The sequence below is a fragment of the Carlito syrichta genome, unplaced genomic scaffold (genome assembly GCF_000164805.1).
Source record: "Carlito syrichta isolate Samal-C Ts95f unplaced genomic scaffold, Tarsius_syrichta-2.0.1 Scaffold303038, whole genome shotgun sequence".
NCBI lineage: Eukaryota > Metazoa > Chordata > Mammalia > Primates > Tarsiidae > Carlito > Carlito syrichta.
Genome location: NW_007247134.1, coordinates 436187 through 450614, shown reverse-complemented (window position 1 = coordinate 450614; position 14428 = coordinate 436187). Strand labels below are relative to the sequence as shown.

The following is a 14428-nucleotide window of genomic DNA, read 5'->3' as shown; positions in this document are numbered from 1 at the left end:
TGTTCAAGGTCCATTATATGAGTGAGAACATGTGATACTCGGATCTTTGTTTTTGTGAGAGGTCACTCAGTATTATAGACTCTAGTTCCATCCAGGTTGCTGCGAAATTCATGATTTTGTTCTTTTTTATGGCAATTTACATTTCTAATAGGCTCCTAAGTGATGTCAATGATGCGTGGAGAACCACTGTGTTAGAAGGCTCTGATCAGCCCAGAGTGCGGTGAAGGGGCCTCTATGACTGCCACCAGGCTCTGCTTCAAGACAGTCACGTGTGCCATTTACTTCATTCGTTCTCAACAGACCTTTCTCTTTCCTGATGCCCTTACATTTTATTTATTTATTTGTTAGGTTGGATGCAGCGGCTATAATTTAATTTCAACACGTTAGAAGACCAGGGCGGGGGGATTACTTGAGGCCAGGAGTTTAAGACCAATCTGGGCCACAGACCAAGACCTCTGTCTCTATTTAAAAAAAAAAAAAAATTTTTTTTTTAAATCAGCTGGGATGGTGGCACATGCCCCAGCTATTCTGGAGGCTGATGCAAGAGGATGTCTTGAGTCCAGGAATTTGAGGCTCCCGTGAGCTACAATCGTGCCTCTGCACTGCAGCCCAGATGACAGAAAAGATCTTTAAAATAATAATAGATTATTTAAAAATAAATAATAGATGTATTTTTTTTTTGGTTGGTCGGCTGATGGTAGGGTTATCGATCTCTCCTTGTGTTTATTTTTCACATAGAGTGAAATGGATGAGACTCAAATCCAGTTGGGTGGAGACGACGTGGATTTGCCCGAAGACCTCCGGAAAATGGTCGATGAAGACCAAGAAGAAGAAGAAGATAAGGATTCCATTCTCGGGCAGTTACAGAATCTCCAGAATATGGACTTGGATACCATCAAAGAAAAAGCCCAGGCCACCTTCACCGAAATCAAGCAGACAGCGGAGCAGAAGTGTTCTGTGATGTGAGGGGTGGGAAGGGGAGGGGAGGGGAGGGAACCAGGCCATGGTGGGGGTGTGGGAAAAGGAGGAAGACCCCTCTCCTTTGTGGCGTTTGGAGCAGGGTATGTTTTAATATAGAACACTGTTAAGAAACAGCAAACTACAAACACATACAAACCTTTTAGTAATCAATAAATGCGACAATGAAATTTCAGCTGTAAGGGATGATGCCGATCACGTCTGCTTAAAGATCTTGAGGAGGCCGGGTGCAGTGGCTCAAGCCCGTCATCCCAGCACTTTGGGAGGCCGAGGCGAGAGGGTGGCCTGAGTTGGGGGGCTCGAGACCCGCCTGGGCAACTTGGCGAGACCTCATCTCTACAATAAATCCAAAAATTAGCCAGGCATGGTGGTGCACGCCTGTAGTTCCAGCTACTTGGAAGGCTGAGGCGGAAGGATCGCCGGAGCCCAGCAGGTCGAGGCTGTGGTGGCCGTGAGCATGCCACTGCGCTCTGAGCGACAGAGAGAGACTCCGACTCAAAAAAAAAAAAAAAAAGACCTTGAGGAAAGCCAAAACAAAACCAAAACTGAAGCAAATGGCCTTTCCTCTCCAATTTTCTTCCTTTGAGGACAAGGTCTCATCCTGCCTAACCGTTAGCTTGATGTCGCCTCCCTGTAAGGAGAGATGCAGGGCGTTGGATGCCCATGGAAGCCGAAACTGCAGGCTCCAGGGCGATTAAACGTGAAGCACCCCCCTCCCCGCTCCCATCCCCCTGTCCCATCTTGTCCCCAGACTCCTTGACCTTGTGGGTGCTTCTCACCGGTCCCTTCTCAGCCAAGCGGCAGTAGCAGGGATGTAATACAAGACAGGCCTGGAAGCAGGAACAGACGCCACCCCCCCTTTGCTCTGGAGATTGTCATTCTAGAGGTGTGAAGAACGGATTCGAGGGAGGGCTGGAGGCCGGGCACAAGGAGGGGAGTGTGTGAATGAGTCCAGCTCATTTCCTCTTCTCTGAACTTGGGGATGGCAGTGGGAACAAAGATGGGAGACCGAGCGTTAGGAAGTTAAACCGAGCTCTGTCTCTCTGTCACCCGCCCACTCCTCTCCGTCCTCTCGTCCCCATCTTGCCTGCTCTGCCTCCCTTTTCCTTCTTCCTCGTCTGTCCCTCCTTTATCCCCTCTTCGGACGACCAGGTTTCCAAGGGAGACACAGATTTCTTTTCCCTAACAATATTGACACTGTGAAGCCACTAGGAAGCCATGCTCTGACTGTCCCTGTCTAGGAGTGAAACCAGCCAGGCAGATACCTGTGGCGCTGTCACCGTCCACACCCTGGCCCTGGGCTTGACGCCGGAAGCCATCCCGGAACCAAACCATCGTTAGAAATTAGGATTTCAGCTCCGGTTCTGCGAATGCGTGGTCTTGGTCAAGTCATTCGTTCTCTCTGGAAATCTGTTTTCTCTACGGTAAAAGTGAAGAAGCGAAATCACTTTAACATCCTGGGATTCATCCTGTGGCTTCGGGGTGGTCCATAGCCAACGGAGATGAGTCTTGTGAAAGAAAGCATATTAGCCCTGGGCTTGTCACACAGCCCGGGACTAAGTTTCCAGTCCTTTGCTAGTCCAGCTGAGCAAAAGGACAAGGGGAGAGGAAGGGGTACAGGGAGTTCTGACAGGTACTAGAAGAGAGGGGAGTCAGCGATACAGTCTGGCCTTGTCCGCTCCAAATTTCATGCTGAAACATGGTCACCCACGTTGAAGATGGCGCCTAGTGGGGGTGTTTGGGTCATAGGGGCGGATCCCTCATGGATGGCTTGGTGCCCTCCCCATGGTGCTGGCTCTCGCTCTATTGGGTCACACGAGAGCTGGTTGATTAAAACAGCCTGGCACCCACCCTCCCCTCGCTCTCGCTGCCTCTTCCCCACATGACACTCCTGCTCTCTCTTCCCCTTCCACCGTGAGTGAAAGCCTCCTGAGGCCTCACCAGAAGCCGAGCAGACGTTGGCGCCATGCTTCTTGTACAGCCTGCAGAACGGTGAGCCGAATAAACCTCTTTTCCTTCTCTACTACCCCGTTTCAGGTATTTCTTTAAAGCAACCCAAAACAGACTAGCCGTCGGGAAGACAGGGGGCTGCCCATGGAGAGAAGATCTCAGGGTTCAGGGAGCATTTGTATCCAGGCAGAAGGAGCCACTTAGTGCTGAAGACTAAGTTCCAAGAGGATAACTTAAGTGAACTTCCCAATTTTACTGAGAGCTGGCCTAGTCCCAATTAGATGTGGACTCCGATAGCATCATAGAGCAAGAGTTCTACTTTTGAAAGACTTTTGATATAGTGACCCCAGTTATCCAGAGACCAACTCACCCAGTTTGTGAGTTATGTAAGCACCACAGTTTTGCTCCTGGCACTAGAAACTTAGCCAAGTCACCACTTACAAACAGAGCCATCAGAGACAGGGAGAGGAATGAAATTGAAGATGAACGCACTGGGGCTTCCAGCCTCTGATAATGGATGATTAGTTCCTCCGGGATCAACCCTCCTGCAGATAACAACTATACATTCTAAACAAAACACAAAAGAACAACTGTCTGAAGTCACTGAAAGCAGCCAACAGTAGGTCTGCAATGGAGGGAAATCAAATCTACACTTGGAAGAAGGAAAAAGCATGGGCAAATTTTCCTTGGCTTACAGATTTCATCTGAGGGCAGATACCAGTGTAGCCAAGACAACTAAAATGGAGATAGAAAATCTGAAGTCTTAATGACTTGAAAAACCAACAGTGTTGGATTTAATAGCTCAACAGCTATAAAATGAAAGAACAAATGCTACAAAGAAGAGAGCCATGGAAAGGGAGTTATAAATTCAGTATATAAAATCTATTCAAGACCCTGGCTAATCTCTGAACTATGCATTTATTAGGAAGACTTTGAGCAGTCCAGTTAATGCTAAACAAACTGAACTAAGAATTTCTTTGCTGCGTACTTAGGAGAAAAAAAATTGGCATTTGAATCTAGCCAAGTTTGCCGACTGCTAAACAAAAAGACAGACAAATAAAAGTAATCTTCAGCCGGGGTGCAGTGGCTCACACCTGTAATCCCAGCACTTTGGGAGGCAAAGGCAAGAGGATTGCCTGAGCCCAGGAGTTCAAGACCAGCCTGGGCAACTTGGGAAGACCTTATCTCTACAATAAATAAAAAAAAAAATTAGCTGGGTGTGGTGGCCAGGATGAAAGGCTAAGGTGGAAGAATCGCCTGAGCCCTACAGGTCAAGGCTGCGGTGGCCATGAGCATGCCACTGCACTCCAACCTGGGAGACAGAGTGAGGCTCCAACTCAAAGAAAATAAAAGTTCAAAAGAAAAAGTAATCTTCAGAAAAGCATAATAACTCACTAAAATAAGCAGAAGGGAAGAAATAATAAAGTGCACAAATTCATGAAATAAAAAACAGACAAACAATGGGGGTAAAATTAGAAGTTCAAAAGCTAATTATTTTTAAAAAGCAGTAAACTTGATAGACACCCAACTAGACTGCTCAAGGATAAAAAGAGTACACAAATTCCAATGTCAAGAATAAAAGAGGGGATACACTACAGATCCTACGACATTAAAGGACAATTAATGATATTATGGAGCGCTTGGTCCCAGTATATTTCACAACTTAGGTGAACTTGACAAGTTCCTTGAAGAAAATACACCTCACAAATATTGACACAAATTAAATGGAAGGCCCTATGTCTTAAAAGATAAGAAATAAAAAGAAAGAATTCTTAAAACCCCTCCCACGAAGAAAACTCCAAACTTAGATGGCCTAACTAGTAAATTTTATCAAATACTTAGGGAAGAAATAACACCACTCTTACACAAACTCTTTCAGAAAATAGAGCAGAAAGAAATTATTCCCAAGTCATTTTATAAGGCAAGTATAATCCTAATACCAAAACCTGACAAAAATTTTTTTAAAAAAGAAAATTGCAGGCCAATATCTCTGTTGAATATAGATTTTTAGAAAGTTAATAAAATCCAGCGATACTAAGAAAAGATACTCTACCATGAACAAGTGAAGTTAATCTCACAAATTCAAGTTTGGTTTAACATTCAAAATTTAATATAGCTTGCCATATTAACACAATAAAAGAGAAACTCCACATACTTGTTTATTGCAACAGAAAAGGCATTTCTCAAAATCCAACATTCATTGTTGTTTAAAAACTCCCAGCAAATGAGGATTGGAAGAAAATTTTATCAACTCAATAAAGGGCATCTTTGAAACACCAACAGCTAGCATCATTAATGATAAAACATGAAATACTTCCCTCTAGAAACAGGAACATGGCAAAGATATTCACTCGGCAAAGATATTCACTCTCATTATTTCTTTCTTTTTTTTTTTGAGTTGGAGTCTCACTCTGTCGCCCAGACTGGAGTGCAGTGGCCGCCCCCGGCCACCGCAGCCTCGACCCGCTGGACTCCGGCGATCCTTCTGCCTCAGCCTTCTGAGTAGCCGGAATTACAGGCATGCACTACCACGCCCGGCTGATTTTTTGATTTATTGTAGAGATGAGGTCTCACCAAGTTGCTCAGGCGGGTTTCGAACCCGCAGGCTCAGGCAGTCCACTCACCTCGGCCTCCCAAGGCGCGGGATTACAGGCTGAGCCACCGAGCCTGGCTCATTATTTCTATTCAGCATTGTTCTGGAGGTTCTTAGCAAGTGCAAGAAAGAAAGAAAAAAACAGGAAGAAAGAAGAGGGAGGGAGGGAGGAAAGGCAGTACATAGAGATGAAAAAGAAAGAAGTAAAAAACTGCCTCTATGCACAGATGATAAGATTATTTATACAGAAAATTCTAGGGAATTTATAAAATCACCACCAGAACTAAAAAAGGTAATTTAGCAAAGTTGCAGTGAACAAGGTCAGTATATAATAAACAATTGCATTTTTATATACTAGCTGCAAGCAATTAAAAAATGAAATTTGAAATCATTTTATTTTCAGTAGCATCAGGAAACATGCAATTCTTAGTAATACATGTAGCAAAAAATGTGGAAGACCTGTATACTGAAAATTGCACCACATTCCTTACGGGAACTAAAAAATACGTACATAAATGTCCATGGATTAGAAGACTCAGTATTGTCATGACGTTAATACACTCTAAATTGATCTATACAGTCAATGCAATCCCAATCATAATTCTTCCATATAGGGAGAGATGAGCTCTTTCTAAAATTCAGCTGGAAAATCAGCTGTAGTAGGATATAGAAAACAGTCTTGAGGAAGAAAAACAAGGTTGAAACACTTACTCTACTTGTCTGAGGCTTTTATTACAGCTACCGTGACCGTGACGTGGGGTCCTGGTACAAACAGATCAGTGAAACAGAATACAGGGTCCAGGAACGGACCCACACTTATGTGTCAACTGAGTTTCCTAAACTTTTCCTTTGGAAATAATTATGGGGTAGCAGGAAGCTGCAAAGACACAGAGAACTTCCATGTACCCTTCCCCTCAGTGGCTGCATCTTATATAATTATAGTACAATATCAAAACCAGAACATTGACATTGGTACGGTGCACACGTATAGATTCATGTAACCACCACCACAATCAAGATACAGAACTGTCCCATCACCACAAAAAACTCCCTTTACTGTCACATCCATTCTCTCTCTTTCCACACCAAGCCCTGGAAACCACTAACCTCTTCTCCCTCTCTTAAGCAATTGATTTTTGACAAAGTTACCAGTGCAATCTCACGAAGGAATGAAAAGTTTTTCTTTTTTTTATGTGCTGAAACACATCAAACCTAGATCCTTCTCTTGCACCATACCAAAAACAAACAAACCAAAAAAACCTTAAATTAATGTTGATCATAGACCCAAGGATAAAGCTAAAACTATAATGCTTCTAGAAAAAAACACGGGAGAAAATTCCTTTAATCTTGGAATAAGCAAAGCGTTCTTTAAGGAAACATTTACAAATTGAGAAATTGAACTTTATCAAAATTTAAAACATCTGCTCATCAAAAGATGCCATTAAGAAAATAAATAGAGTCGCACGCTTGCATCCCCAAGATGGCGACAGCCAGGGACGTTTGTGGCCTACGAGAAGTGGCTGCGGGGAATGGGCGGCGGCTCCACCTGGGGATTCTGAGGCCGTGTTTGTGGAAGATGTAGATTCCTTCATGAAACAACCTGGGAATGAGACTGCAGATACAGTACTAAAGAAGCTGGATGAACAGTACCAGAAGTATAAGTTTATGGAACTCAACCTGGCTCACAAGAAAAGAAGGCTGAAAGGTCAGATTCCTGAAATTAAACAGACTTTGAAAATTCTAAAATACATGCAGAAGAAAAAAAGAGTCCACCAACTCACTGGAGGCCAGCTTCTTACTGGCAGATAACCTGTACTGTAAAGCTTCGGTTCCTCCTACTGATAAAGTGTGTCTGTGGTTGGGGGCTAATGTAATGCTTGCATATGATGTTGCATATGAAGTTCAGGCATTGTTGGAAAAGAATTTATTGACGGCCACAAAGAATCTTGATTCTCTTGAGGAAGACCTTGACTTTCTTCGAGATCAATTTACTACCACAGAAGTCAGTATGGCTAGGGTTTATAATTGGGATGTAAAAAGAAGAAACAAAGATGATTCTACCAAGAACAAAGCATAATGCTGGCGGTTAAAAATGTGGTTCCGTTTTCCAGACATGTTATGTTCAATACCCCTTTGATCCTTAAAGATTGACATAGCTTTGAATGATGTTTTAACAGCAAGAATGATCATTAAAACTTTTTTAAAAGATAATCACCATTTTATTTATTTATAAAAAACAAAATTAATTTTGAATATTTTTTGGAATTAGCAGTATTTTTCCATGTTTCCCAGGAATGTTAATGCTGCTTTCACCATTCTTTTTGTCTGTCATAAGAAAACTTAGCTGAAATGGGCGAAAACTGTGAGATATGCTATGGAAGCTGAATGCTGGAAGCTAGCACAGTTTACTTTTTCTTTTATTGGCTGATGTTACACTCACTTGATGTGGATAAACCATTTGAGAGATAGGGACGACAGACAGTTTGAATATTTGTAAATTTGTTTTTCTTTGGTACATGTAGGACTTAATGGTCCTCTGTTGCTACCGTCTTCTATAAATGGGGTTTCATGAGTTACTGCTTAACCAATAACTAGTAGGATATTCTGGACTTTTTCAGGAAATGGTCATTTGCCTTCCATCAGAGTAAGCGGGCTATTAAGGCAACACATTTGCTAACCTTAAGCAAGTGCAGTCTTTTTGAAATGTCAACATAAGGGAGATCTTAGCTAACATGAAGTAAAATGACTCACTCAAAACTGTTGGCTAAGGTGTTTTTGTATTTCTTAACAGCTTTCCAAAACATCTTGACCAGGAATAGTAAGATAGGTGTACGTCTGCAATGGTTGAAAAGAGTTGTGAGCTGTTTTATTCATGATAAAACCTCACAGGAATAGTAAAAAAATCCCTGTGGAAAGCCATTATTAGCATAGTGGCTAGTACTGGATGATACAGATTCTGGTAAAAACACAAATGTATTATTTCATCTCCATGTAGTAAAAAGTATACTTGTACAATGTTTTGTACTTGTATTCCATGATATTAAAACAGTGATGTTAAAACTTAAAAAAATAATAATAATAAAATAAATAACCAAGCCACATACAAGTTACAGACTGGAAGAAAATATTTGCAAGATTTATATCTGACAAAGAACTGTGATCTCAGATATGTGTTTTCTAAAACTCTTACAACTCAACAATAAAATTTTGAAAAACACATTTTAAAAACAAGGACACAAAGTTTGAGCAAACACTTAACAAAGGAAGATATGCTCATGGCCAAAGATATGAAAAAGTTCTCAATGTAACCATCAGAGAAATGAAAATTAAAACCAACTACAGAATGACATATGCACCACAGACCAAATAAAATGGCTAAAAATTTAAAAGACCGACAATACAAAGTGTTGATGAGGATACAAATCAACGAAAATTTTGATATATTCTTAGAAAAAGTTCTGGTAGTTTTATACAAAACTAACATACTAAGCTACAGTTCTTAAAACAGCTTGAACTCTAGCTAATGATATGCATGCTGACATATTTGGAGGTGAAATGCACTGATGTCTACAACTTACTTTAAAAAGCACAAAAAATATATGAGATTGATGAACAGAGAGATGGGAAGATGAATAAATAGATTTCATAGAACAATATAGAAAAATATTAATTTTAAAATCTAGATGGTGGGACCACGGTGTTTACAATATTTTCAGCTTTAGTATAGGCTTCAAATTTTTCTTAATAAATATTTTATATTTAATAATTACATGTGGGGGTGAAATAAATGAACTCCTCCACTTTCTAGCGGTTGTAGTGAAAAAAGGTATAATTTTAATGAAAGAAAGGGGTAAAATTAAATTTGGAATTCTCTGTGCATTTCAAGTTCTTATTTTATTGTCTACCCAGTGGTTCAGATAATGAGCAGATATTCACATTCTAATGTTCACGTGTAGAACTTTCATTTAAGAGTTCAAAGCGTTGAACAATATATATCACTTCCACAAAATGCAGATTTCCACATGAATTTTGTATTTTTTTTTTTAGAAAGCAGGATTTATCGAAATGACAGAAAAGCTCCCACAGTGGGAGGGGACCCGAAGGGGTTGCCCCAAATTTTTTATTCTTAATGCAATTAACATTTAAATTTTACATAAAATAAGCATTAAAACTTGTATATAAACATTAAAATGAAATAAATATATACAGCCTAACCAAAGGAATTCAGGAGGGAGAATTTGTGTTTTGTTATCCTCATAAGCATTTAAAAGACCAGAGTTCTCTGTGTTCAAGCCAAGAGGCATGCTTTGGGGAAACTTTCACATCCAGCAAAATGGTAAACCCAGAATGCCCCACTGGCCATGGGTGTGGGGATCCTCGGCCATCTGTGTTTCTCTTTCCCCTCTTCCTGTTCGCATCTGTGTCCAGTCCACGATTTGATCAGAATTCCTATCACCAAATGTTATATCCAAATGTCTCCCCGAAGATGTTAGAGATATGAAATGTATTCCCACACAATCACAGCATAAATCCCTGATAGACCTCAACAACAAATTCCTTCCCCAAGACCACAACCTGGCTCTTTCAAGGAATAATAAATGTTTAAAGAGAAGAAAAAAACAAGAATTTGGACAAACTTTCAGGATTCACTGAAATGGAACTCGAACTCTCTCAAGGTTTTTTTTGTTGTTGCTGTTTTAATTTTTGCCTTTTAAGAAATTCATGTATTATTTATACACAACATAAATTTGCCACTTAACTATTTGTAAGTGTGCATTAAGTAGCAGCGTGATGTATATTTACATTGTTGTGCAGCCATCACCACCATCCATCTCCAGAACTTTCTGTCTTCTCAAACTTAAACAATAACTCCAACCCCTGGAAACCGCTATTTCACTGTCTCTATGAAGTTGACTGCTCCAAGCATCTCATATGAGTGGAATCATATGGTATTTGCCCTCCCATAACTGACTTATTTCACTTAGCACAATGTCTTCAAGACTGATCCATGTTGCAGCATGTGTCCGAATTTTTTCCCTTTTTTAAGCCTGAATAATATTGTACTTTTTGTATATACCACATTTTTCTTATCCACTCATCTATTGATGGACACTTGAGTTGTCTTTGGCAGTTAAAAATAGCGCTGCTATGAACAGGAGTGTACGAATATCTGTTCAAGTCTCTGCTTTCAATTATTTTGGGTGTATACCTTATTCCTAGTTTTTGGTCTACACTAAAAAGAGCAATTTTAAGAGCTTCAAAAATTATGCTTGAAGAATGTAATAAAAATCTGAAATCATAGAAATTAAATTCAGATTTATAAATCTTATTTGGTTTTTTTTTTTAACCTTTTAAAAAACTTTTAATTGTGGAAAAATTTTGAACCTAACCAAAAGTAGAAAGATTAGTACAGCAAATTTACTTGCATTAAAGTTTTGCTTCTTTATCTAACTCTAAAGTGCTGCTATCCTTGGGAAACTCTTTATTTTCACTCTGTGTATAAACTAAAGACTGATATCATTCTTAGATGGTATCTAATTTCTGAAATTATAGTAAGACAACATATATGTACAAAATGATGTCTCCTTTTTTTGAAAATTCATTTCAGAAAACCTTGAAGATTTCCGAGTTAGTTATATTTAGGCTGGGCACATTGGCTCGCATCTGTAACCTCAACACCGTAGGAGGACAAGGCATGGTTGAGCCCAGGAGTTCGAGACCAGCCTGGACAACATAGTGAGACTTTGTCTCAAAAGATGAAAAGAAAAGAAAGATTTCCAAGTTGTATTTCTTTACAGACCATTCATTCAACTTACAGTGTACACATCCAAGCTCCTGAAGCTTGAATAAAGACACTTTTGGGAGCATCTTAAAAATCCTGTTGCAAGTATCTGGTGGCACATGGAGCTAATTAGATTCATCAGGACATATCGTATCAGCATTTTTAGGGATTAAGGGGTCAAAGGAGAAAGCACCATAAAAGGCAACAAGCAAATGCTCATAAAATCACAGTGAACTGTAAAAGTAAACTGAAGCCAACAGACTACAGTAGAACTTCAGAAGCCACTTGGGGAAAAGAATGACATTCCCTAAGCTGGTGTGGGCGCTGAGCAAGGTGGCAATGGCGTCGCATGGGAACCCCTGTCTCCTCATTTAATGAACGCTCACATCAAAGGCGGTGAAGGAAACCCCAGCCAACGCTGATGCTAACAGGACTGGAGTGGATTGAAATGCCTTTTGAAAGTGATCAAATGATTTCTGCGGACTATTTGGGAAGGAAAGCTAAGCAGTTTGACATTTTCCAAACACATGGGAAATAATTAATATTTGAGAAAAACTCCAGACGACTGGGTATAAGAATATGAAAAAAATGTATGCTTGTGCCAATTAATAGCTGTGTGAAATTAGACAAGTTGCCTAATTGTTTCCTCATGTAAAAAAAAAAATAGAGTTCCTTGTAGATATTTATTGAATCAAACACCACTATGTGCAACATATGTGCTAAAGATCCAATAAATAAGGTCTCTATTCTCATGTAGCTCAGATTCTAATGAGAGAAGACAGGTAATAAGGAAGTGAACAAATAATAAAGAGGATAAATTTGGAAAGTGGTAGATGCTAAGGGGAAAAAATGACAAGAAAAATCACATGAATATTGAAGGCATTTCAGGCAGGGAAAACGGTAAGCACAAAGACCCTGAGGCAGGAAGGAACTTGGAGGATTTCAAGACGGGGGGAAACGTCCAACGTAGCTGCAACTCAGTGAGCACATTTGGGAGGATAAGAGCGGTCAGAATTGTCAAAAGAGGAGAAGCAGAGAAGGGATAAGTCTTCTAGAGCAGAGCAGGGGATTTTGGATTTTACCTTAAGTGTAACAGTAAGCCTTTGGATGGATTTTATGCAGGCAGGGGCATGATCCGGTTTGCGTTTTTCGACAGTTGTCTGGCTGCTGAGTGGAAAGTAAAAAGAAGGGAGCTAAGAATAGCAGGAAGGAGACCAATTAGAAAGCTGATTCCGAACTCCATCCACGCAAGATAAGGCGGTGGCTTGTACTTGTGGTAGTGAAGTTGAGATAAATGAACTCGTGAGTAGCTTGAATATAGATGGTGTGAGAAAGAAGGTTTGTAATAGCACCGACTCAATGAGATGTCATCAGAATGACACAAGTCATCGCATGTCAAGATAACGCACAGTACCTGGCTCGATAATGTTATTAAGAGGGCCGTGACATTGACCATGAGTAAGACAATGAACAGGAGAAGGAGAAGGAGAAGGAAGAGCAGGTTATGACTTGCCATTTTCTGTAGGTTCAAAGACAAAGGAACCATTTGACTTGCATTTAGGGTCGCGAACATTTGGCAAAGCCTAGGAAACAGGCCGCCTCTATACCAAATTTGAAAAAGAGAAATACTGGAATGGTTAATTTTGTCAGATGTTTTTTCCACGCCTATCGAGATGATCATATGATTCTTGTCTTTTATCCCATTAATGTGTTGTATCATATTTATTGATTTGTGTATGTTAAGTATCATGGAATCCCAGTCCTAAACCCCACTTCCTCATAGTGAATGATCATTTCAATGTGCTATTTAATCTGGTTTGCTAAGTACTTTCTTGAAGGTTTTTGGCATCTATGTTTATCAGGGATATTGACCTGTCATGTTCTTTTCTTGTATTGTCGTTATCTGGCTTTGGAATGAGAATAATGCTGGGTTTTTTGTTTGTTTGCTTGTTTTGTTTGTTTGTTTGTTTGTTTGTTTTGAGTTGGAGTCTCACTCTGTTGCCCAGACTGGAGTGCAGTCCCCTGCAACCTCGACCTGCCAGGCTCCGGCGGTCCTTCCGCCTCAGCCTTCCGAGTAGCCGGAATTACAGGCATGCGCTACCACGCCCGGCTGATTTTCTGATTTATTGTAGAGATGAGGTCTCGCCAAGTTGCCCAGGCAGGTCTCGAACCCACAGGCTCAGGCAATCCACTCGCCTCGGCCTCCCAAAGCACGGGATTACAGGCTGAGCCACCGAGCCTGGCCGAATAATACTGTTTTTGTCAAATCAGTTTGGAAGTGTTTCCTCATCTTCAACGTTTTGGAAGTGTTTCAGAGGGCTGGTGTTAATTCTTCTTTAAATGCTTTGTAGAATTGATAAATGAAGCTATCTGGTCTTGAAAAAAGCTTTTCTTTGTTGGAAAGTTTTGCATTACCGGTCCCATCTCCTTACTTGCTATTGGTCTATTCACTTTTTCTATTTTTTCATGATTCAGTCTTGGTAGGTTGGCTATTTGTAGGAATTTATTATTTCTTCTGGGTTATCCAATTTATTGGTGTTCACAGTAGGCTCTTGTGTCCCTTTGTAGTTCTATGGTATAAGTATAATATCTCCTCTTTCGTTTATAATTTTACCTATTCGAGTGCTCTCTCTTTTTTATTTCTTGGTTAGTCCAGCTAAAAGTACATTAATTTGGTTTATCTTTTCAAAAAACCAACTCTTAATTTCATTGATCTTTTTTGTTGTATTTCTACTATTTTATTACTTCTGCTCTACTCCTTATTATAAAAACTCTGAACAAATCAGGTATAGAAAAAAATATGCCTCAATATAATAAAGACCATATATGACAAGCCCGCAGCTAATACACTCAACAGCTAAAAGTTGAAAGCTTTTCCTCTAGGATCTGGAAAAAGACAAGACTGTCCACTCCCACCACTTTGACTCAACGTAGTAATGGAAGTCTTAGCCAGAACAATTAGGCAAGAAAAATAAGAGTAAAGGGCATCAAAGTTGGAAAATAATTAAATTGTCTTCATTTGCAGATGACATAATCTTATATATTAAAAAACCCCTAAAGTCACCACCAAAAAAAAAAACTAACTAAAATTAGAATTAACAAACAAATTCAGTAAACTTCCAGGA

General features: G+C 40.1%; 1 protein-coding gene and 1 pseudogene across 2 annotated transcripts in view; both read left to right on the top strand.

Moving 5' to 3' along the window:
• Positions 1-1092, top strand: part of CPLX4 (complexin 4) — a 23789-nt gene extending 22697 nt beyond the window's left edge. The window contains exon 3 of the mRNA XM_008057520.2: positions 739-1092. Within this exon, the coding sequence (XP_008055711.1) occupies positions 739-966 (228 nt within the window). The 3' untranslated portion in view covers positions 967-1092. The remainder of the gene's footprint in view (positions 1-738) is intronic.
• A 5894-nt stretch (positions 1093-6986) lies between these two features.
• Positions 6987-8583, top strand: LOC103259861 (annotated as a pseudogene). The gene has a single exon (XR_504253.2). The product of XR_504253.2 is annotated as a prefoldin subunit 3 pseudogene (transcript).
• Positions 8584-14428: the final 5845 nt, after the last annotated feature.